The sequence below is a fragment of the Hakea prostrata genome, chromosome 3, assembly GCF_041222555.1.
Source record: "Hakea prostrata isolate BN-2017 chromosome 3, UWA_Hpros_2, whole genome shotgun sequence".
NCBI lineage: Eukaryota > Viridiplantae > Streptophyta > Magnoliopsida > Proteales > Proteaceae > Hakea > Hakea prostrata.
Genome location: NC_142602.1, coordinates 2,322,291 through 2,347,747, shown reverse-complemented (window position 1 = coordinate 2,347,747; position 25,457 = coordinate 2,322,291). Strand labels below are relative to the sequence as shown.

The 25,457-nt window shown below is 37.7% G+C and overlaps 2 protein-coding genes across 2 annotated transcripts; one reads left to right on the top strand and one right to left on the bottom strand.

Moving 5' to 3' along the window:
• Positions 1–3,127: 3,127 nt before the first annotated feature.
• Positions 3,128–19,848, top strand: LOC149019953 (uncharacterized). Its single transcript, XM_089147950.1, has 14 exons — positions 3,128–3,287; positions 4,505–4,578; positions 6,241–6,315; positions 8,177–8,252; positions 11,385–11,452; positions 12,421–12,522; positions 15,383–15,472; positions 15,552–15,626; positions 15,750–15,782; positions 15,877–15,957; positions 16,200–16,262; positions 18,241–18,300; positions 18,687–18,731; positions 18,823–19,848. Exons 1-14 carry the CDS (start codon positions 3,245–3,247, stop codon positions 19,012–19,014), a joined length of 1,077 nt encoding a protein of 358 aa, XP_089004076.1. The 5' UTR covers positions 3,128–3,244; the 3' UTR covers positions 19,015–19,848.
• A 2,498-nt stretch (positions 19,849–22,346) lies between these two features.
• Positions 22,347–24,510, bottom strand: LOC149019952 (putative WRKY transcription factor 75). The gene is made up of 2 exons (XM_089146853.1): positions 23,875–24,510; positions 22,347–22,740 (listed from the first exon to the last, which is right to left on the bottom strand). Exons 1-2 carry the CDS (start codon positions 24,303–24,305, stop codon positions 22,563–22,565), a joined length of 609 nt encoding a protein of 202 aa, XP_089002979.1. The 5' UTR covers positions 24,306–24,510; the 3' UTR covers positions 22,347–22,562.
• Positions 24,511–25,457: the final 947 nt, after the last annotated feature.

The window sequence follows — 25,457 nt, the reverse complement described above, 5'->3', positions numbered from 1 at the left end:
AACGTTGTAGATTCGAATTGGGCCAAACCCACCTTTGAGCCCAGCCCAAGCCCAATCTGACTTTTCAACCTGAAATGAGAGTTTTGAGTTACGAGGCGTCTAGCTCTTATAGGGGTGAGTAGGGTATGGGTCTAGCCTTGGGGGTATTCCGACCTAACTGCTAACTCCTACCCGATCTTATGTTAACTTAATTAAAATTTAACTATATATTTTCAAACAAAATTTACATGTAGATTGAATTTGAACAATTATTTGACTTAGATATCTAACAACTGAAGGGTCAACTTAGTTGACAACTTTTTTTTTTTTTTTTTTTTAAGCGTACAAATTTTTATATACAAGGAATGGAAGTGTTATATATGTAGCCTACAATAGTCGAACTCATAATATCTTTTATAATAACTAAAAATATGAGTATTTACCACTTTACCAATCATACATTAGTATTTGGCAAAAACTCGTAAGGCCAAGACTCATGCTTATTGTTTTGTTTTCCATGAGGTGAAGGCCAACCCAGAATCATGCTTATTGTTTTGTTTTCCATGAGGTAAAGGCCAACCCAAACTCATGCTTATTGTTTTGTTTTGGGGTCCCACTTTGAAATTTCTAAGTGCATTAAGTTTGGTGGCAGACTCTACTTCTTATACTTGTAAACTCTTTGGTTTCTAATATATGCCGTCCAATGGGTGGGAACCCAGTATCTCCTGGTGGGAGGTAGGTGTTTAATCGATTGACTAACCCATCATTGGCAATAATAAGGAAATTTGTGTAAGGGATTCACATCCTTTACAATTTCTACCTCCTAATTCATATATCAGATTGTGATACGTGGCAATTAATAATCCAACGGTCACCAATAAAAGCTGAACTAAGAATTGAATCTAACGAATCCTTCAAATTAAGCTTTTAGAAACGAAATTGAGATAAATTTTAGGGTTTCATTTAGTATTTGGACTTTATTGATGGTTGTTGGATTATTAACTGTCACTCGTTACAAACTTAAATATGAATTACAATAAATTGCAAAGGGTGAGAACTGTATGCGAGATTTCGATGTCTACTCAAGAGAGTTACTTGGAAAGAGTGCGTTAACATGCAGCGTGTCTCGTAGAGTCGGATTTTTATTTGCGGCTGCGTGGATATCTATCCGCGCAACCGTTATAATTTGACAGTTGGCGTAGAAAAAATCAACGATTTAGATTCTTTCAATCGGTTCTTATATTTAAAATGTTTTACAAATTATAATTATCCGTCCCTTATATTTTCTAAATTTACAAAAATAATCCCTGTTCAACTCGATGAGAAACAAAATCCCGCTGCGTCCGTTCCCGAAATGAATAGGACAAAGCAAATCCATACACATTACCAAATCCGCGATTCCTGTGAAAATCTTCTGGGTGGAACAACTTTCATTGCATCTTGAGAATAAACCAGACCTTGAGAGAGCATTTCGTCCTTAATAAACTTAATTTTCTGTTTCATAAATCCTAGTGTAAATCCATCTCCTAAACGCCTATTCTTTCTTGAGGTGGTTTCTCTACTTTGCAATTTTGGTTTCGGTTTACTACATATGCTAAAATGTTGGTTTCGATGTTCTCATGAATTTTTCATTTCCATGTTACTTTTGTTTTGATGGATTTTGTTATTTATAATTGTTACTGTAGATTTTGATATGGTTTTTCTTTCTTCTTGGATCTTCGCTTATGAGACTCATTGTACGAAGACTTAGTCTATTTAGATGGAAATGATTAGTCTACTATGTTGAAATCTCAGTCGCGAGCAGCTGCTTTCAGTGGATTTTGAAGGCTTTGATATGTACTTTGGCTTTTCTTGAACTGGATATCTTGACCTAGTTGCTCTTACCACTGACATTCCCAAATGAGACAGCTGGTTATTGTTACACACCACATCAGAAGCGAGTCAAAGTTTCATGATAAATTCCGTTCTTCTCCATCCAAAAGCTTCAGGGTGATTAATTGTTGAACTTTTCAATATGAGGTAGGTATTTTGCCTACCCTATTGAAGCCATCTAACAATGGTGATGCGATTAGAAAGGCTTGCTCTTCCACTCGAACCCCAGTTATTGTTACCGCTAGTTGGGAAGAAGATACAAGTTTTTTAAAGTGATGGGAAAACTAGTTTAGTACCTATTAACATCGAGCCTAGAAAGGTCGAAAGTTTTTTTAGCGATGGCCTTTCTTCCTCTAAACGCTGGGTAAGGCCAACTTATTCGAACTCACCTCCTCCCAGTTCATTACCAATCCTAAATTTTCAATCCCTCAAAAGTGCAACTTGTCGCTTGAAGTGCCAGTTTCAGTATTAGATGGAAGGATTTACCCATTGGTCAAGTCCGCTCCGCCTTCACCTACACGGGAACCATACTCTTCTTGGAGGCGTTTTTGTCTAAGGACTGACTCGGCAACCAGAGACCTTCGTCGTATTCTCCATCTGAATACGAGCGATGAATGACGATCGTGGTTTTGAACCCTGTAAACGGACAAACTTTGCAACTTGTTTTGGTGCTATTTTGTACATAAAAGAGTAGCTAACTTACCTTGTATTCTAAGTCTATGCAACTTCATTACGGCTTCTTGCTGCAAAGAAAATTGTCAGTGGCTGATTTTCTACAACAATCTCCAGATTGATGTTGGGTGAATATGGTTCTAATGGATGAAGAGGCAATGATGCATAGAGGAACTCATCAGCGGTTTTCCAGAAAGCGAAGGTGAACACTGGAAGGGTTAGAGGAGCTTGTAAATCCAGATGAGGTTTAGGATTTTGTTCTCATCGAGATGAGCAGGGATTATTTTGGTAAATTTAGAAAATATAAGGGACGAAGAGTTGTAATTTGTAAAACATTTTAAATATCAAAATTTATTGAAGAAATTTAAATCGTTGATTTTTTTTTTCACGCCACGCGTCAACTTCTGATGGCTGCGCGGATGGATATCCGCGCAGCCGCGAACAAAAATCCCGTAGAGTCGTAGACCTCAAGCTGAGCAACTTGGTAACCAAACCAAATAGGGTTTGTACTTTATATGTTTAACTTTTACCCCATATAAAAATAAATAAATAAATAAATAAAACCGGAAATTAGATATATGGAATTCCACTCTTCGCCAAAAATCGGAGCTTAAAGCCGTGGAAACTTGAAATACTCTCTAAACGTTCGACAAACTCGCTGGTAGAGGAGAAGATTTATGGTCGATAGATTCTCAGCGACCTGCTAGGGTTCTGATCAGCAATGGCGCTTCCTTTGGGGAAGCTCACTATCATCGTCGGCGCAGGTTTTTCTTCACTTTTCTATTTCTCGATATCATACGTGACCCATGTTTGCTTTTCAAAAAACACCGTTTCATGTCTTGCCCAAAAATCCATCTCCGATTGCTTCCATCATTCTTTGAATTCGTTTTAATTCAAGTTTTCCTGTATATGTATGCACACACTTGAGCAATAGAAATTCCCATCATTCAATTGGATAGAATACACGGCAGTTGTGGGATTACCATTAGCAATCTCGTCAAAGCATGCTAGCAAACTCTTTTAAGTTGCAATGACTGGTTCAATAGCAAGAAACTAGACTACCAGAAAACTGGGCGGCAACCATCTTCCAAATGTAATTATTTTAGTGGTAAAGGATATTAATAGATGAAAAAGTCATATTTATCACTTCATAAAGATTTTGGGTTCAAATCCACACCGTATAGTGTGAACATCCACAGTCGTACATCTACTGATGCAGTATTAGATGGCTCAGACCCCTTTTGGAAAAATAAGAAGAAGTAAATTGAAGGCAAGTAAAAATTAGCCGACTTGTCTCTGTCTTTTATTCAAATCATGAATTTTCATGATCATATCAAGGGCAAAGTCCAGAGATAATAGCTTTGAGTCTGTAAGCTTTTTCCCAAACTTTTCCAACTGGATGTTGGAGTATTTGTGCTACTGGCAACTTGATGCTCCCCCCCCCCCCCCACCCCACTCAACCCAATAATAATAATAATAAACATAAAAGTAAAAACCCAAGTTATGACTCAACACTAACTAATGTCCCGATTAATCCAAAGAATTCAGAGTTTGGTGCTTTCGAAATAATTGATGGATTAGCAGCTTCGTTGTTGACAGTGATGTGTCAGTTTGCTTAGATCACATTCCCAACAAATGTAACTTCTGAACAGCCTCTACATTACCAACTCTAATGCTTATTCTGCTTGAGAATACTTCTTCCTACCTCACTTATCCAGCACTACCTCATCCTATATTTTTCTGGCAATTTATTATTTTAAATATATACTAAACTTTTTGAATGATATATGAGAAGAAAAAGCTCATGTGCAATTGAAGGCCTTAATATAAAACTAAGGTCAAGTAAGTTTGAGCATTTTTGGCTCCTTTTCAAATATTTCTTGATCTTGAAGTCTAAAGAAATTTCATGTTTGATTGTTGGTTTGCTGATTGTGTGACATAAGGAAGAGCGCTGATACTAACATATTGAATTTGTTTTCAGGTATACTTGGATCTGTCCTTACTAAGGAGGGTCGTATGTCAGATGTAACTGGCTTTCTGTCTGGTGCTTTTAAGGTACTCTAGTTTCTATGGGAATAGGTACAGTCCTGATTTTTATATTTAGGATTACTTTCAGCTTTACATTGAAGCCCACGTAGTTGGGCACCCACCTGGTCCACCTCCTACTTTTTCTGACAAATATGTCTTTGGATTACTGTTGCAAGAATCTTTTTTTGCCTTCCCACGATTTGGCTGCTTGTTAAAACTGCTTGCTGCATGTCAAGCTTGCTCAGTTTTGTGGCACTGGCATATCATATTTTCTGTTTCTTTAAACTAGATTTCCCCCCTGCTTGATGGTTTAATTGTTAAGTAGTTGCATTATCCAGTCAGGTAGAGTTATCAAATCTTGCAACCCTTTTATGGTTAAAAAGTTTGTCCCCCCCCCCCCCCCAAAAAAAAAAAAAGAAAAAGAAAGAAGACTTTTGAGGTAGTTTGTATTCACTATCAGATATTTTCGATAATCATGTGGTATGGATTGTTAAAAATGGCTGAGAAAAGACTGGTTCCTGCAATTTGTGCTTTTGGCTAAAGCTTTTGTTTTATGGCCAAGTTTTAAAGCATTAATATTGGGTACCATATCATAGTGGAGATATATGGTGTATGATTTGCTCGAAAATATTCAAGATACACATGGAAAGGCACTGTTGGGGCAAAAATAAATATTAAAAAAAAAATTATATATATATAAATAAAAAAAAAAAAAATAAAATATATATATATATATATATATATATATATATATATATATATATATATATATATATATGACGAGTATTATGCATGGACACTAAAATTGAGGAATATATATAGTGAGACAACAAACTTTGTTGATTTGACAATGGATACTCAGAAATGATCAATGTTGATGGATCAACTAAAATATATTGGCCACAAAGCCGTGCAAATGATCAAGGTTGATGCATTGACTAAAATCTATTGACTAATCAAGTTATGAGCATCAACTAAAATCTATTGATGATGGCAATATTATAAAGAAAATCATGGTTGAAACACAAAGATCAAGTTCCCCTCCCACCTTTCCTGTTGAAATTTCCTTCAATCTTTGTACAAAACAGAATCCTTATAATAGTAAGACATTTTTAATTTTTAATTTTTAAAATAATAAAAGAATAAGTATTGCTATGTATTGTATCATTTGGTACTAGGATGTGCTTGGCCATGATACTAAACAGATCAACACTTTTAAACCATGTTTACGGTTCAACATTTTGGTTTTTCCATAAGATTGTGTTAACTCAATGGATGAAAAGGTGTTTATGTTTATGGCATTGCACTTTGAACTATATGAGGAAGAAAGGAAATGGGAGGAGGAGAGAGGTAGACCCAAGAGAAACTTTTTGATGGATAGTGCCAAAATCCCACCAATTTTGGTGGGACTTTGAATGTGAATGAGATGTCACATTAGTAGAAAAGAAATAAATGCATTTGATGATGTTCGGAAGTTTCTGAGAGGTACAAGTTTCCAACCTCTTTTTCACTCTTTCCCGTCAAAAGAATACACCATAAGACTTGTTTTTTCCCTGTTTGGCCTTTGGTACATGTTACATCATCATACTAGTGATTGATTGTGGGCGCACTCCTATCCCTTTCTTGAATTGAATTGTAGTTGATAGTTATTATGATAATTGCTGTAGTCAATTGATGCCCCTTGATCAGATTGTTGTGAAGCAAATTCAGAAAGACGGTTCTGCTTCAAGTACCAAACCCTCAAATGATGCTCTTCTGGCACAGGTTTCTTATTCCTCTCTTATAATTTTCTTAAGGGGTTTTTTTATTTGTACTTTATTTTTTGAACTTCTCAAATTCCATGATCACTTTATGTTTTTCTTATTTGGATTGCTTGATGGATTCTGACTTCTGAGTTGGTTATATACCCAAAAAATGTTAAAAGAATCACAAACCTAAGTGTCATGAACTCTCTGGGCTTCATGGTTTTCTCATGGTCATTTATGGTATCTAGGTGATCCAAGGTGTTTGAGAAGGACCAAAATCACACCCGTAAACCCATAAAGCCAGCAAGGCACAGCTAATTCGCCTCCATTAGATTGTCCATTGGGTAACTGCTTTGCATCTTTTGTAGGGAATTCTTTTTCACTGTTGTGAAAGGCTGGCATGAGGTTGATGGTTTACCACCTTTGGCAGGTCTGCCCAGTGGTTCGCATCCACATCAACCATGTTGAGATGAATTGGACATGGTTGGGCCTTGGCAGCATTTGATAGGAGTACGAATTTATAGAGAGTGCTCTCTTTGCAAGTGAGCTGGAGCCTTAAGAAAGAAAAAGGCTTGTTTACATGAGAATCTCAAGGGTCCGAAACTTCTGCTTATTTCTTTTGGTCTCAGGTAGTCTTAAATGTTTAAAGACATGAAGCTTAGTTCATTCATATACATTCGGTGGCTTTGGCAGCCTGCGCAGCCCACCCCCTCTCCTTTCAATACATAGCTTTGATTTTTTCAATGTCTCCAGTTTTAGGACTCATGGTTCAATCCACTGTTGTTTTCACTGGTGGCAACACGTTCCATGGTTTCAAGGATGGGTTGACAGCCTATTTCTAATATAGATCTGTATCAATTGGATGACAGATAACTGCAGTTGATCAGATTGCATTAATTCATGGTGGTTCGTCTGATCTGGTTAGGTGCATCAAACAATCTGAATTTGATCCAGATCCTGGGGTGCTGCTATTGGCATAACAACCGGTAAACCATAGGTTGGCCCAACCCAGTCCTCTCGTACTAGGGGCAGCTGGGATGATCTGATCTCCCAGTCCAATCCTCGAAACCTTGGTTTGCCACTTTCATTCCTCCTCTCTCTTCTATCTGTTCATCCATCAAACTCTTGGGAATCTTTGATACTGTTGAAATTTATGGGGGTATTGTGCTTTTGACAATCTTTATGATTTCAAGATCTCTTAATGTTTTTTGCAGATCTTCTCATGCGAATGTTATCCTTAAGAGGGGCCTTTTATCGTTGTTAATCTAAAATTCATTTTGGATGTAGCTTAAAGAATTTCTGCTTTGTTAATGTTCTCACCTTACTTCATCCATCGCATCCTGTGATAGCTTTATCTGGTTTAATTTGTCCGAATATGGAATATGTTAGTGGAACACAGCACCTAAACTGACATTTCTTCCCCTTGGAGGAATCCTAGGTAATAGAGTCATCTTTTAGACAGTGTCCTCTCTCTCTCTCTCTCTCCATCTCTTTGGGTTTGCTGGTTGAGGTTGCTATGGCGCCCAAATCTAGGATCCCAAACTTGATCTCATTTTCCAACTAGTTCTGTCTTCGAATTAATGATTGCCTCGAATTAATGATTGCCTAGTTCTAGAAGTACTGAGATGGTAAAGGGGCAGCAGGGTGATTGTAAATCTGCCCTTATTCTTGTATATTGGTTCCTTGTATGCCTTGTTTTCTAAATCATTGTATACTGCAAGTACACAATAACCTTATGTGGCATGCCAAGCTCCTAGTTTTCTCCTTTTTATGGATGGTCCAGTTACTATAAAAATTTGAAGGGCCTCTTCTTAACATCTTTGATCTGGTTTATGCAATAATATGCTGGAACCAATGGTAAAATATTTTCTATTGTACAGGTAAATAACTTACGGAAAGAGCTGCAGGGTTTTGCATCGGATAGCTCAGTTATGATTATAACTGGGGGAAGATCAGGTTTGCCTATTGCCTCATTTGTCTTACTCTGTCTCTGTTGTGAATACTCTTTGGTTTTTAGATTATATCAGAATTTGTCTCTGTTGTGAATATTTTTTGGCTTTTAGATTCTAACAGACTATTAGGTTAGCTGATTAAATGTAAGGTATATCTTGTTAATGATTATGACCACGTAGAACATACTTGCAAGTGTTTTTTGGTGAGGATATACTTGGCAAGTTATGTCTATGTTCAAGTGTAACCATTTTCACAGTGAGAACATATGTTCATAAACAACAATGTGATCTGCATTTTTTTTTCTGTGTGGAGGGTTCTGTTAAGCCCATTTGGTTCCAAGATTCAGATGGTGGAATCTATATATTGCAAAACAGTGGGATATGATTCTGAGACTAGTATATGGGTACCCACCAGTGCCTCATAGCACTGGGTACCAACTTATGTTATACCAAACTTTGGGAAGCTCTTAATATATGTAAAATTTCTTACTATTAATGTTCTATTCTTCTGATGATAGCAGAGATAGGGAGGAAATTAGGAACACAGCATAGTAAAATAGAATGCCTAGGTCTTTATGGGAGACTGCAAACTATGGTGGTGTTTAGTAGTATGTTGGGGGAACTGGTGTTCTAGCTAAGACGTAGAGTTCTGTTAATCTGTTAATGGAATTCTTTGATCCATGCAACTCGTGGTGAAGAGGCTGGATGCTACTGACTGAAGTTCATTAGCATCGGGCGGAGTGGCTTGTGATTGACACGGACTGTCGAAATCAAGGAACAATCTCCATCCTGGCAGAATGCCTCCTCTCTCGTTCCATTTCTTCCCTCTCTATCGTTTCTTCTCTCTCATTCTCTGCCCCTCTCTCTCTCTCCTCTCACTGATTAGTCTGAGGATGGCTGGGAGTCGGAACAGGAGAAACCTTCTCTCACTCTTTTTTGAGAGAATTGAGTCTCTCCTCTCTCGTTCCATTTCTCACTGTTTCTCTTTTCCCTCTCTTCCCTCTCTTCCCTCTATTGTCTCCTCTCTCTAGTTTTGCCTCTCTCTTCCTTCTCTCACTGCCTCTTCTAGCATCCAAGAAACCCTGTCTCGTTCTTGCTCTCCTCCCTCTTCTCTCGCTCTCTCTCCACTTCCTCTTCCTCTCCCTCTCTTTTCCTTTCTTCCTTCTTCAATCTTGCCAGCAACCATCTTCCTCAATGGTTGGAAGCCAAAGCAGGAGAGACCCTCTCTTCTTCTCTCTACTCCTTGAGATAACAAGTCTCTTCTCTCGTCTCGTCTCTCTATCTTTGATGTAACTCCCAAATCGAGGGTCGTCTTCAGGATCAATTAAACGGAATTCAGCAGTAAATTGGGGTTCCTTAGACTGTGCGCTTATGGTGTAGGGGCTGATTAGTGTTGTTAGGGCTTGTAGGGAAGGGATAATAGATACGGATGGGGTTTATTGAAACACAAACTCAAACCTTGCTGTTTTGGGTTTCAAGGTGGAAATCTAGAGGTCCTAGGGTTAGGGTATTGTGAATCTAGGGTGGTAATAGGGCTGAAATTGGGAGGGAAGGTCACCAGGGTTGGGGGGATGAGATTCCTAAAGTTTGGGTCTGATCTGATGGTTGGATTTGGCTTAGATCTGATTTTCAAATTTGGGTCTCTAGAAAAATCCAAAATTTCCAGAAAAATAAAGGAGGGTGATATGGGAAAATTACAGAAAAGTAAAAGGAGGTTTTTAGGGTGGTGATTAGGGTTGGAGGTTGGAGTTGAAGGATAGGGGAGGGGAGAGGGTGGGATTTAGTTGTGGATGGGGAATCTCAGGTTTAAAGTTTGGGGATGAAGGGGAAAGGCCACAAGAGAGAAAGGAGAGGGAGAATGATGAAGAAGCGAGAAGGGGAAGAGTAGTGGCAGAGATGAGGGATGTTTACTTGTAATGGAAGGAAGAAGGTTGAAAATTGTGAAAACTAGAATGCTAAAAGCTGCCACTGGTTTCCTCCCTTGGAAACCGATGGTTCCACTCTATATCTCCGTCAATCAAATTTATTAATCACCCATACTTCTACCTGGACTCAAATTGGAAACCAAAGCAAACAAGGACTTCTACATTACTTGAAACTCCTACTCCACTAGGGACTCTTACTTGTATCAACCTGGAAGAATTCGAAGTACATTACAAGAGTAAAACTAGTCTCCTAGTAGAGTTTGGACCACAACTAAAGGAATCCTTCTCTAAATATGATACCTAACTAGACTAGGATTCTTTCATAACTAAAGAAAGAAGGACTCAAATAATAGAATAAAGATAGAGGTGGACTCCTAACAAGATTCTGATTCAGACTTGATCAAATTGGGTTGGACTAGGGTACCCAAAATAACCAAAATGCCCCTGTTGCTGAAAAAATTCCATGTGCCTGGCTCAACCATAGAGTGCTAGGCAGCAACCCTTGGCCATATTTCGGTCCTCGGGGGATCTCCTCTTGAGATTGCTTTGGGTTCGGTTCAGATCAGTCTCTCTCTCTCTCCACCTGGCTTCCACTTTCTCTTCCTCTATCTTCCTTTCTTCCTGCTTCATTCTTGCTTGCTGAGGGCCATCCTATGCCCTCCTTGCCTGCCCATGCCATCTCTGCTGTGCTGTCCTGTCCCTAAACTCCCTGCTACCGTTGCTGCCGCTAATTGATGTGAAGACTCTGAAGTCAACTCCAATGAAGACCCTGCTCGTGATGAATAGTTTGACCTGCTGCAGTCTCTGCGTCCTCTGGTTGTGAGAATGCTGAAAATAGGTCTTCTGCAATTCTCCCAGCCCTGTGTCAGCTGAAACAGCCCTCTTCAACCATGCTATTGCAACCTTAGAAACCTGCTATGTCAAGGTCAATGCTCTGCCACCTGCGAGCCTAGTTTGGCCTTGTCTTCTAGTCCATTATTGCCTAGTGTTCACTGTTTTGTATCTTCTTTCTCCTTTATTTGCCTTTTTATTTTTGTTGCAAAGGCTTGGTGCTGCATGTTGAGCCCCTTTGTCCTTGTTTCTCTTTTGTGTTTTCCCTTCCCTTTCTTTCCTTTGGTAATGAACTTCTTTATTCATCCAAAAAAGAAAAAGAATACCTAAATATGGACAGTTGAACACCCATCTATTTAACCAGCTTTCATCATGTGCAGGTGCTGGGACCTATGGGGTACCTGTTGTCATCATCTTGGGTATAGGATATGCATATATATGGTGGAAGGTAATTGATTTCATATTCTTTCTGATATAAATATGGACATATTCTCTTGATATGTTCAATTTGAAACATATAAATTGTGCAACTATTAAAATGTTGAGCCTGATTTGGATAACTTAACAGAGCTATTTTTAGATTGTCTCATATGCATGGAATGCAGCTTTAATGCAGGAAAAGTGAAGTCCTTTATAGGGAAAAGGTGAATATTTGTTTGCCTTTTCATTTTGGCATGGAGATGGGGGTATTATCAAAAAGTGATCACTTCCATGATCTTTTGGGTTATACCTGATTCGAGTCAGTCTTGTAAAATTGGCAGTGGTTGCCTTCTTTATGGGCCCAATATTGTTTCCTAATAAATTGAAGATCTATATTTTATTGTGGTTGCAAAACAATGATCTTGATCTTGATGCCATCATGGTTGGTTAAGCATTACATTTACTGTTGGTATACAACTCATCCTTTTTTCTTGATAAATTCCCTTATAAAATTATATCTGAAGTTCAGGTTCTGCTTAAGGTCTTCATTTTTTTCTCAAAAATTTGGCAAATGATTATTATTATCATTATGAGGAAGGTCTTTATTTCTCAAAATGACATAAGGTATCTATTCTGCCATGTGAACTGATGATAGGTTTAGTCTGACTTTTGGGTAGCAAGTACATAGTCTAGATAAACCACATGTCAAATTTCAGAGTCTATTTTAATTAGATACCCATTTTTGGAATGGTACGCATCTTGTGTAAGTCCATCTATGTGTATCAGTACTCTAGACATTACTATGCACTCTCCCAACACTGAGTGGGGTAGAAATGGTTTAGATTATAAAACCCTTAAAAGGATGTCTCAAATTTATCTTGTAATTTTTAAAAGCTTCACCTTCCATTGTTATGTGGATGACTACCTAAAATTATTTTTGATCTTTATTTTGCAGTTTATCCAATATGATTATAGCTGCTTTGAAATTTCTTTTAGGGTTGGAAGCTTTCTGCCTTGATGTTTGCAACAAGAGGTGGTTTATCTGATGCTCGCACAGCTGTGGGTAATCAATTTGACCAATTATCATCATCAATTTCAGTAAGTCTCCTATTTGGCTTTTGATATATTCTTCCTGAAAATACTGTTGCCAGACATTTAAGAGCTACTCCTTATGAACTTTTATCTATTGAGTCCATCATGTACGTTGCCTTTGTATGAACAAACACATGTTTAACGGAGACAATATATTTTCCATTTTCAACTACTGTTTGAACAAGTAAATAAAAATTTCTCTGTTCTGTTTCTGCATTTTGTGATGGATGAGAGGGGAAAGTGGAGATGCCAAAGTGTTCTCTACCATTATCATTGATGAAGGTGGGCTTTCCTCACGTTAAAGTTTGACGCAGCGAGAACAAGATCCCGTATATCAACTGGTGCCATGAAAATAACAGAGTATTGATCTGCATAGCGTATCACTGTTTTCCATTCACCATAAAATGAACAGAATCAACCAGGGGGTAGAGTTTTGGGAACCTTGTTTCTCCCATCTTTTCGACCTTAGTTCTATGGAACAAATAACAATATGCATTTGCTTGAACATAGAAGAATTGAAGTCTTAGAGCAAAATACTGTGTATGGATGGTATGCTGTCTCAGACATTCTTGAACGGCAAGCAACCATTTACTGGTCACTATGGCAAAAAGTTTCCATTAATGAAACATTAAGGTTCCTTTGAAAAAAAAAATGCATGTCTAATGAAATAGTACCAAACCACATTGAATTTTCAGAGAATATTAAACTAGATTAGGGAGTAATCACTTAGATGAAGATCAAGAGCTCAGATGGTCTCTAAATTCAGGTTGAGTTCAGGAAACAAGAGCTAGAAGACTTGCTGAAATTCTTGACTTGATCCAAAGAATGGTCGTTGTGAGTCATCCCTAGTACCACTAGGAGGGAGGTAAGAGGAACATGAAACTTAAAACTCAGCAATTAAAGTATTCAATCCACATATTCATGTTCAAAAAGTCTGATAGACAATACAAATGTTAAAGCTTAAAACTACAATAAAGTAGTACAGTTGGAGATTCTGTCACATGTGTGTACATCATGCAAAGCCCTATCATGATCCAGCAGTTTCTCTAGGTCTAGCTTGCTCACATATCTGCAAGTTTCCTTGTAGATGATCTTGAAAACAGACTATAATTTTAGTAGATGTGGTGTAGATGTCCTAGCCTCCTGGGAATCAATTAATGTAAAGTGTCCAACCAAGAATCCAACAAAAAATTCAAAGTAAGTTGAAGAATGGAGCTGGTATCTTAGAACCCAGGCAAAATCATGGAACTCAAGTGAGATCGAGTCAAGATATTACAGCTCAATCAAAGTGGGTCCTCTTTAGTTTTTAAGCTGTGTTTTGGCTTGAAACATTGGATCGAGATCTCAGCTCAACTGAGATTTTGACCAAAACTGTAGTTTTTTATTTTGAGCGAAAAGTGAGACATCTAGCCAAGATCTCACAAGGTCTTTTTCTACGTGTATAATATAAGCCTTATGGTAAGTCAGGAACTACCTGGAATCAGCCATGCATTTCTGATGGTAACTACACACTTTGAGTTTGTTTCAGCTTGTAAATCATGAGCATTCATTTACTTCCGAAATACTTCAAAATAGGTGATTGCCACCCTTCCCTTCCTCCCAAACTCCTTGTTGGTCATTTTACTGCAAATGAATGAACAATTGCCACCAGTGATCTTCCACTGGTGGTTTATCAATATAATTTGATTCCCCCTACCTGCCAAAGTTCTATCTTAATTCTGGTCACCCATTTATATTAATCCTTATCTTGATTGATCTTCAATGGATTACCTTCATATATTTTGCTTTGGATGGGGGTCCATAACAATTTCCCCTTTTAGTGAACTCTTACAATTGGACAATGCATAATTCCTAAAATATTTTTACCATTTCCACTGGAATCTTTATGCAAGTTGATGCTTTGAGAAACCCTTTTTTTGGGGTTAATAATCAACATATACTAAACCCCAAAAGGGAAACAGGGCGAAAGAAAAAAAGGGTGGGGTAGGGGGTTAGTAGAGTGCCAGGCTAAGACAAAATAGAAGTATCAAGATCCCAGGTAACAACAATGAGCTTTTTCCTTAAGGTGTTAGTTAATGCACTCTGAAACGGGATAAATCTTGGAGCCCAACATCCTTACAATTGGCCTTCCAAATCTAGTCAAAGGCATTTGGATTTGGTAGTCCATCTACAAAGATTGCCTCTTACCAAATATGAGATATGTAGGCACCAAAGACCAATCTCCCTACCATGTTTGTTATCGAGAAACCACTGAAAGTAGAGGAGATCCATCTGTTGTATATCCATTTCTTTGGGAAAATTTATAATTACAATTGAAATGACTTCCATTACCTCTCCTAAATTGCAATTGGAATGACTTACATTACCTCCCCTAGATTACCATTGGAAGGAAAGCAATTCCCATCAATCTTGTGAAATTGTTTCAACCAAAATCAATTTTTAAGGAGAAAGGCCTAGGAATTTCTTCGCACTCCAACCTGTTACTCTATTTCCACTGCCTAGATGATTTTGTTATGGTTATGAGTTCCATAGGTGATGTGATCGTTCTTTTCTCCATTGGGTCGTTAACTTATGCTATGCCATTGAGTAAAGCTTGTTCACATTTGTTCACATTTGCAGGCAAGACCAAACTCACCCTGAACAGTCCAAAATAATTGATCTGTGCCTTTTCAGCCACGAAACACTTCAGTGACGTGTGTACTGTGGAAAACATGATCTTTTACTTCTATATGTTTTCTGGTGTGGATGATATTTTCTTATTTTTATGGGTTCTTCGTGCTGTGTGTTGGCCAGAGCATCTTACCTACTTAATGTTCTCATGAGTGTATTGCCATCATCTTAATGCTTATATTTCTTATGTATGCAGCAAGCAAAGCAATTTTTATCTTCAAGGGTTGATCGTGTGGATATTAGACTAGATGAATGTTTAGAGATCACAGCCGCAATAAAAGAGGAGGTTGGACCACTTCAGCAACTTAGTAATTGAGATTTTTAAATTGTTGTTCTAAAAATAATGAGTTGTTTTATGTTTGTAGATTTCTGAAGTTCGAGGTCAAACAGATAGGACTGGCATTGATGTAGAATATCTTTATCGTGTAATGGAACCTCAGGTGGCATGTCTTCATTCTACCTATTGAATATACAATCTTTTTTCTGTGCATTTAGTATATAAGATGGTCTTCAGAGTTTAGGTGATAAACTAATCATTCATTTTCGTTTTATTCATCCATCAGGAAGCTAGACTAGTGAAAATGTCAAGGAAACAGGTACTGTTTTTATTCAACAGCACACGATTTTTAAACATAATTCATTTAAGCCCTCTAATGGTTGCATGTGTTTTATATGAAAATCCTGCTTCAGGATCTTTTCAATAAAATGCTTGAAAAGTTGTGCTCTTTAATTTGGGAACAGGAGCAAAACAAAATCTCTGAGCTTGTTGAGGTGAGATTCTTTATTATCACATATTTGTTGGTTCTGTATATATATTTTTTATCTAAGCTGTCTTGCTGGTCTTTTCTCATACATTTCATCTTTGCATTCTGCTCTTCAATTTAGACATACGCTTTTCTCATGGTCCATGGTTTGATTGTGAAACTTTAAATTTTCAATCAAATATCAGATTACACCATATATACAGTTTTCACTCTTTGTTTAATATCAACTTCTCTTTGGGAACTCTTAAGGCATCACCATCCAGTTCTAGCAGACCCGCTTTGGAACTTCCACAAATAACACCGGCATCGAGGGTATGTTTCCGTTTATTAATTTTCTTAGAATTGTGCTAATTGAAACTTGAAAGCATGTTTCAATAGACATTAGGCTAAAGATGGTCATTGAAAATATTTTGCCTCAGAAATGTAGTTAGAATTGTAGTTCTCAACTTAATATTAATAAGAAGCCTGGAGAATGTGTGTGTTTTGGGGGGATATTGGGGCTCGTGGAGGAGGAGGTTTGGTGTTGTGGCTTCAGCATAATATGCGATACTAGTTCTTTGTGAAGTTTGTGCTTGGCATGTTGGTCAAGTGCTCAGTTTTCGAATGCTTGATCTGTGGTTCAAATTCTAGAAATACCCCTCTGGAAACAGGGTAAGGCCACATATTTTTGAGTTTTGACCCGAATGAAGGGAGAGGGTGGGTCAGAATGATTTAGCTGGGTCATCTGGTTCAATCTGTGCTTTTTGGCAGATCTTAAGGGGTCTGGAACTCCCTTTCACCAGTAATGAAGATCGGGTCTGGAGCAAAAGCTGACTGACTGAAGCAAGGCTCAGTCAAAATTTTGTCCAACTGATGAATAAGGTTGACCAGCTATTTGGGATGTGGTTTTTCCGTGTTTTGTTTAATGACCTTACAGGTCCTGTACTGGATTTTCTTACTTTTGGACTCCAGCCTGGGTTAGTTTTGTGATCATATGGACTATGAACATCTGGTTTACATATGGGATCTGTTAATAATTAGGGGTCCATCCTAGGATGAAATGAACTGTTATTCAATTTTAACCTTTGGAATCTTTAAGATTCCTTTACTTGGTACTTTATGTTTATTTTCCTTTGTCTGAAAACTGCTAAATGTTTGTTGGAAGAAACTGTCAATTTAAAATGAATCTGGAGAAAACAAGCGGCAATAAACGTGGCAGCTGATTTGAAATGGTTCAGCTGGATAAAAGTTTTTGTCAATTTGCGGGAGGGTTGATTAATTTCAGTCACTAAAATAAACAACCGTTGATGCCATGTCTTCTACTGAAATTCTTTTCAAGGTTGTGTAACAAATCATTTATTTCATATGAAATTTATGTGAGTTGCCTGATGTGGACTTTGGTTGCATATGTTTTCTTTAGAAAAGAAAAACATGTAAACAACTATATAATTCTATTAAACTTGATAGATTATACCTATATGTTATAGATGGTTTTTCTCCTTGCATACAACATCGAATAGATATCACTTTTTTCTAAGACATCGAAAAGGGGTTTGTTTTCTTTAATGAAATGCTTGTGACTTGTCCGAAAATGGAAAACAGTAGACATTTATATTGTTTTGTTGTGGCGTATGTTGTACCTCACTGTGTGTAGTCTTTTTATTGTTCGTTACCAATTGAAAAGTAACTATAGGAAGTGATGATTTGCATGACATTTAACCTTGGAAAATATTAGCACCCTGGGGATTGGAAATTTATTTTGCGACCTATACACCTTTTCAAGGCTCCAGCGTGATGCAATATCAATAGATGGGTCCGATCAGTTCTGGTCCAGTCACAAAATTAACCGGTTCAACTGGGGGTTGGTCCAACAAGAGTTGAACTTAAATATATCAGTTCAATTTTAATTTTAGTTTTCCTGCGTTGGAGTGAGTGATATTTTGGTTTGAATTTTGTTTCAGTTTCATATTGCAACTAGGATTTGTGTTTATTTTTAAAGAAATTGTATTAGGATGTAATTTCCAATTGATTGAGATAAGCTGAATGTTATCAGATTGTGAGATTTCCTTTCCCTATTTATATTTCCCCTTTCTTCCTTATCCTATTCTTCTAATTCCTCGCTCGTGAAAGCCCATAGTGGACCATTCTAAGGTCTGCATCATCCGGTATCAGAGCCTATGTTGGTTTTATAACAAAAAGGACCCTATATTGGGTTTTATACCAAACCCCATGATCCTTAACTTTCATAGTCTATTAAATTGGCAGATTTCCTAGCTGAAACTGATTGTGTTAGTCATTTGTGCTGTTACAGATGAATTCTTTGCCACCCAGAGTTGTATCACGGGAGCCCCCGTCTCCATCTGCACCAAAGGTTAGTTTAGTTGCCAACAGAAAAGGATAAAGAAGAGTCTGTGACGAGGAAGGTAACTGTCATTCTTATGGAAGCCGCATGTGCTTTCAGTGGTATCCACCATTTCGGTGGTGCTTGTGAAGATGTTGGATGTCTCCTGAGGTACATGTGGCAAGCCATTTGGTCGCCCCAAAATATGGCAACTGGTCCAGAAAGATTGATGAGAAAAAGGAACATGCCTTAACTGGACCCATTAAAAAATCTCCTACGGGTGCTCTTGAAATTTTGGCAATTTTTTCCTGCTCTCAAGGTTTAGTGTGTTTCATTTAGAAGTAAGAATTATTGCCTGATTTGAGACTGACAGTAGTTGTGAAGTACTATTCCTTATGAAACCGAGCTTTTCGCAGGTTTCACGACAACTGCAGAGTGCTGTGGTAGCCTCTGGTCTGAAGGTTAGCCTACTTTATATGGTCCCCTTTCATTGTTCAAAAAAAAAGAAAAGAAAAAGAAAGCATGATTCAATTATTGACATTTGTGTTACAGGAGCTTCAAGGATTGACAGATGCTATTGTTGAGCCATCAACGGGTCCTGAAGTTATTGATAACGGGATCCAAAATCCAGATGGTGTGAAAAGCAATGTATCTATGAGTAATTCCAGGCGGGCTGGGTGGAGATTTCCTGGATTAAATGCTTTTGTTCTTACAAGAACACAGAGTGCAACTTTCTCCAAGTAGCATTTTCCAATTCTAACTCGTCTCTATATGTTGAACTTATGGACAGGGATTGGGCATACCTCCCGCTTCACATAAACTAGCAGGGGCAGTGACAGGGATGCCCAGTTTCTTCTCAGTCTTATTATTTAGAGTTAACATGCAGTACGAATTCCCACGGGTTGAATGCGCTACATTTATGCATGATGAAAGCAGGACCCATCACAAAATTTTGTAGACTAAAACTTTTAGATGTTCATAAAGCGAGTTCGTGGTGGAGATAAAAATAAGGGACGGGGGGTGGTTTGGGACTGTCAGTTTTGGAACTCATAATTTTATATATGTTTTTTTTTTTTTTGGTAAAGATAATTTTATATATGTTGAAGAAGAGCAAATATGGGAGAATCGAATTTTGATCATTTGACTAAGAAGTGATGGGTCTTTTCTGCTTCTAATATGGTATTGATATTCTTTATAAAAGCATCTCTAAAATCATTTGCTTGGTCTTGAAAGTCCCCTTTGGTTTACGTACGGTTGGTTTGCTCAGTCACAGTCGCGTCCACTCTAAGTTTTAGCTCCCCAGTTCGGGGAGGAGCCAACTTTGCCTCATGTGAACCCAACGAGGGCTAAGTCATGGCCTTCCTATAATCTTTCTGAGCCTCTAGAATAAAGGGCTAAGTCATTGCCTTCAATAATAGAGTTGGGACTAAGAACTCTTTCATTATAAAATAAAAACGAAATGCTAAACGTGCTGGTTGGAAGGCCAATTAGGGAGAACTATATTAGTGCAATATGTTCATTTGCCAGAGATTCTAGAACATACAAAGCCAGTTAAATACCTTACATTTGTCTCTATGGATAAATGGATAAATGTTGCATTCCAAAAAAGATTTTTTTTTGGGGGAGGGGGGCTCTAGTCTAGGCTTCAAGAAAATGGACGAAGTCAATAAAGCTGTTATGCTAAAACTAAGATGGAGGTTGGTCTTGAAACCCAACTCCCTGTGGGCCAGGTGCATCGAGGTGAAATACTTCTCAAAACATCTTTTTTTACTCAAAAGTCATTAATAGAGTTTGGCTCTTTTGTCTAGAATAATCTGCAAAAATCTCCCCCCTTTTTTGCAAGTATGGTCCTCCGCAAGGCAGGGAAGGGCAGAGACACCAACTTTTGGTTTGATCATTGGATTCCCACTACTCAAGATCATATAGTGGCAAAATTTAATCTTCATTTTCAGTCACTGATGTGTTGGAGAGGAGATATCTTATTATAGATGAAATTAGGTTGTCTTCCCCTAGGGATGTTGTGAATGTTCTCAACACAATAACTCTTTAACTCCTGAAATGAAATAGATAGTTGGAAATCTATTATTTCTCCTAATGGATCCTTCTCGACTAAGCTTGCTTTCAAGAAATTAACTAAAAGGAGAAGTAACTATTTGACTTTTCAGTATTTGCTTGGTGGATTTTCTTTGGAAAATAAACATTGATCCAAAATTTAATATGTTCTTCTGGCGCTTGGTTAATGCATGTATCTTAGTCATGGAGACTCTCTCTCGATGGACACCAGATAGCCTAATTGTGTGTTGTGTGGCGACGGACTAGAATTAGACTGGCATCTATTTGTTGATTGCAAATGAACTAAATGCACCTAGGCTGTTCAACATCTTGGCCTACGTACTGAGTTTTTCAACCAAATTAGTTTGCTTCTTCTATGCTATTCATTTTACTACCGTTCCAAATTAGGGAAACCTATGTTGAAATGGCTTTTCTCGATTATTATGATAACTTGTTATGCTATTTGAACCCTATGAAATGCGGTGCTATTTAATCAAGCTAGAGCAAACCTTAATAGAGTCATGATCGAGTTTTGTCAACAAATGGATATCAGATCTTGAACTAAAACCACCTAGTCCTAGGAATACAGAACATCCACTGACCATGCTTAAATCAGACCTAGTGTGTATATGTAGATCGCTATAGAACAATAGATCCAATAGTACGTGATCAATTCTACTATGTGCAGCTATGGAAAACTCCAAAAGAAATCATACAGAATGGTGCTGGGGACTACTCGTTGAGGACAAGTTATGCCTCGTGGTTCTAGGCTCTAATGCATACGACAACACCATGAGGGAAACCTTACAAGGCATACTACAAACTTTGGATATGGCAGAAAGCCTCCAATATCAGGTCAATCATATCTGGTGTAACTCGATAAAAGTCATGAATCTGATACCCACACCAACAAAAAGGAGTTGGCCATTGATAAAGTAGTTTAACTTCAGTGTTGCGCATTAATGTACATGTGTTGCGAGATTTTGATCTTAACCGTCAGCAGCAGGTACTGCACATTTAACGAGCAACATTCAAAATCAGCCTCATGCATGCGTGTCTTTATTCCTTGAGGTCCATAACAAGTACCCTATGCAAGCGAAAATCGATGTCCAATTCTCCTCCCTAACTTACCATGAGGACGGATAGCTAGTGAAGGTTAGTTTGCATTCATTCCTTTCCTTCACCCTTCCATCATAAAACTGACCACGACGGTGGGAGTGAAGGATTTTACCCCGTGCGAACTCTTTAAGCATAGCTGCAGTCCAGCAGAAGTTGAGAGATATCTTCAGGAAAAAAAATGCAGTACTCATGGAATCAAATGAAGTTTCTTCTTCCTTGCATTGGTCAATACACGACCATGTCAAGCCACGTACCCAAAGAAATTAATAGATCTTGTATGCTAAGGTTGGGAATTAGAGGCATCTAACTCCTTGAAACTCGTTGCAAGGTTGCTTTGCATGTACATCTTCTAAGCACAGTATTGCACGCAGTCTCAAAAGAAAACCTTATATAGCATTAACGAACCACGGTTCCAGAGTTAATTCGCAAGGTGCAAAACATAATCTAAGCTAACTAAGTCTACCAAGCATTTGGTCGTTTTCGTGTACTGAGCTGATCTTCTCCTTCATCTCCCCTTCAGCTGAGTTACTGATTGCTTGTATTTCAAAGTCTAGTAGTAATGTTTATGCTGAACGATTAACCCAGCTAGAAAATTAGTAATTAACCCAAACGTCCCTTCTTCCATCCATGATTTCTTCACTTCTTCTCGTTTTATAAGCAACGCCACAAGGAGTAAACGTCGTATGTATTGTATTTAGTAAAAAATTATTTTTAACAAAATAAAGCTTTTCTTATCAGCTTTGTCTCTCTTTTCGGGTCAGGGTTTCTTTATCTTCTCCTTCTGCTATCGATCTGTTTCAGCTGGAAGATCTCACTACTCAGCAACGATGGGAAAACAGGTGGTATGGGATGGGGGCTGAAGCTGAATACTAGAGTTAATTCCAAGATTATCAAACCAAATAAGAAGAAAAAACAAAAAAAAAATCCAACTCACTAGAGTATTTAAAAAAAATAAATTGGATGAATATTTCTGCAGGGTCGGTGACACGTTATTGGAATACTAATCTAATGTCACAAACTTTATACAAAGTGTTAAATGATGTTACAATAAGCTCCACCATCCTTGCACAATACAAAAACTAAAATGGAATTAAGAGAAGACCAAAGAAGAAGATGGAGATTTAGAAGGTAGTGTAGATTCGCATTTGATTTAAGATATGTTCAAAGTTCTCAGTAGACTTCTCAATTGGATGTGTATGCATCCCTTCATATGTTGTGACAACAACCCCTTCATCTTTGGATAAACGTTGCACTTGTTTCTTTACGTTGCACCCCTGATGTGTACATCGATAATAACTCCTGGAAAACAAAACACGTATAAAATTAGTAAAACTTAAGTGATAGTGGTTGAGCCATGGCATCTTCAAAAGAAGTGTATAATGAAAGGAGGTATTGCTCATATTAGCTCCTATATGAAATGTTTCTCAAAACCCAAAAACGACAGAGAAGAAAATTGTCCTTGGTCAAGCTCCTGTATGTAAATGAATTACTAAATTAAATTGTATGATCGTTCCAAAATCTCTTACGTTTATATATTAATCTCCATTCATCCTTGACATAGATGAGAGAAGGCTTTATGAACCCTTGAAAGTAATCCTGGTGGATGATGTAAAGGAGAAGTCCACTTGCATGTACTTGGATATTTTGTTATATATATGTCTTCACAAGTTGTATTTGTATTTTCCTCTGCTAAGTCCTTTGACGGTTTTGTCTTCGTCCATATATATGCTGTAATTGCTTTTTTTTTTGATAAAGGCAACAGATATAGGTTTATAGAATTCATTGAAGATAGATGTTAATTGCGCTGTGCCTCTTTTTCTTTGGGTGGAGGTGGGGGAGGGTTTGGTATGGTGGGGTATGGAAACAAGGAAGTTTATTTAGGAGTTTCAGCAAGGAGGACTGTATGAGTTGAGGTATTGGAGATTGAAGGAGCCATTCTAGTCCCCCAAAACTTAACCTTGCTAATTCATGGACAATCATATGAAGGATATAAGCTCTCTAATTTCACTAAATCAACCTCTCTCATCTCCAGCGTTTCCCTAAAATTGAGATTCCTTGGTCGGAACCTATGATTGAAGTATTCAAAAGAACAAGTAAGGTGACGATAGCCCTCGAGTATATATGCCCAGAAAATGGACAAGGAATGGGAAAATTCATCCTCTAAAGAACAAGATAATTAATTTGTTTTTGTAGTAATGAATCAATAAGGATATATCTAATTAAGAGTCAGATTGCACCAAAACCTTTTCCTTTTTGGTAGACACTAAACCCTTTTTGCATAATTCTATGCAAAAAGGTTTCCTATCTGGTATATTATCTCATCAAAATATTTAACTAGTGAGTAGTGGAAATCTAGCTACTTTTTACTAATGATTAATAGTATTGGATAGATCCAATTCATGATAGAGATGATAAATTAAAGCAAGAACAAACCTTGGAAATTTGTTGTTCTTCACGGCCTTCTGTCCGTACTTCCTCCATCTGTATCCATCGTCAAGTATGTCAACATGGCTTCTTGTTTGGAAAGCATATCTGGGTTTTCTGATCTTCTTTTCACCTTTCTTTTTCCCAGCTTTCATCTCACCATCGGACACATTAGAACTCATCCCTCCGTGGGAAGAATCATTCCTAATCGGTTCTGAACGTGAGGCATCGATCTGATGATCCGTGTTCCATCCTTGAAACCCACTTGGGTTGTTACCGTGAATATCCATAGGAGCATGAGATTTCAGCATATCCCAAGAGAAAGGATGAGAATCTGTTGCTGCTGCTGCTGCTGCTGCTGAAGATGATAATGACAAAGAAGAAGAAGCAGAAGCGGGGAAGAAACCTTGGTAATTCTCCATGACAGGCAGAGAGAGCATAATAAGGAGATAAGATGAGTTGGGTCTTAATTTTCTTCGTCTCTAGACGTTGATAGATATATAAGAGGGAAGAAAAAGATGGCTGATATGTTTATATATATATAGGTGGGGTATGAACCCTGAAGCGAAAGCAAAAGGTTAAGGCGGCTAATGGCCAGCGGTCCAATTTCACTCTGGTTTAAGAGACACAGAAAGAAGAGCAGATAGGGCTATGCGAGTACAGATACTCATGAGAAATGTGTCGTAGACGACACGCAATTACTAGTATGGACAGAAAGTAATTTCACTCTGGTTTTTTGCCAAACGTATCTTAAGAGAGAGAGACAGAGAGAGAGAGAGAGAGTCCTGGCGGCTTATGATTAGGGATGCGACCATAGTTTTTAACAAAGGTTTAAAGGGTAGACTTACTTGTTATGGTGGAAAAGTATTCAGTAATCTGAGATTATCAGATTGAAAATAATATCTTTGAAGAGATCAACCGTTCCTCGGTATATATTCTCTGTATTCATCTCTTTTATAATGAATTTCTGCGTATTCATTTGATATAGTCCCTAGAACATGCATTAAAATAGAGGATGAAGAAGGCTTCTAAACTTAACAATGTCTCTCTCTTGCTTCTGCTTTTCATGTATGGATATGAGACCATGAGTATGCTAATTTATTTATTTTTTTGGTAAAAGGCTAAAAGAGTATATTAAAATGAGGTAATTCTACTTGTCTCGACTAATTTTTTTTCAATTCATACGAATTTTTGCAGAAAAATATGTATATACCTGACAAGATACTCATAAATTATGTTCTATATTTATATATAGTCAATGAATGATGTTCAAAGCACTTGGAAGGAAATTAGAGCATGAATTATAGTATTAGTTAATTTTTTTATTCTTTGAAGATTCATCTGTCCAAGTCCACTTGTTTGTATTATATATATATATATAATAAATGAAGACTAGAAGACGGTAGAAGGAAGGAAGGAGGAAGCAGGAGACTAGTGAATCATATATTGAAAGATCACTGACCACGTGCGTGTTGGGGCATTGAATATTTGGGTTTGCCAAGGTCGGCCTTCATCGGTGGAATTCAAATCCTCTCCACTCAAGCAAGTTGTGGTTCCCTTATTCTTCTATTTTTACAGTTGGGTTAACACAA

Coding starts and splice junctions, on each gene's coding strand:
- LOC149019953 (XM_089147950.1), top strand. CDS start 3,245: ATGGCGCTTCCTTTGGGGAAGCTCACTATCATCGTCGGCGCAG. Junction 4,579..6,240: donor TTCTGTCTGGTGCTTTTAAG/GTACTCTAGTTT, acceptor CCCCTTGATCAG/ATTGTTGTGAAGCAAATTCA. Junction 6,316..8,176: donor ATGATGCTCTTCTGGCACAG/GTTTCTTATTCC, acceptor TCTATTGTACAG/GTAAATAACTTACGGAAAGA.
- LOC149019952 (XM_089146853.1), bottom strand. CDS start 24,305: ATGCTCTCTCTGCCTGTCATGGAGAATTACCAAGGTTTCTTCCCCGCT. Junction 22,741..23,874: donor AAGAACAACAAATTTCCAAG/GTTTGTTCTTGC, acceptor TTTGTTTTCCAG/GAGTTATTATCGATGTACAC.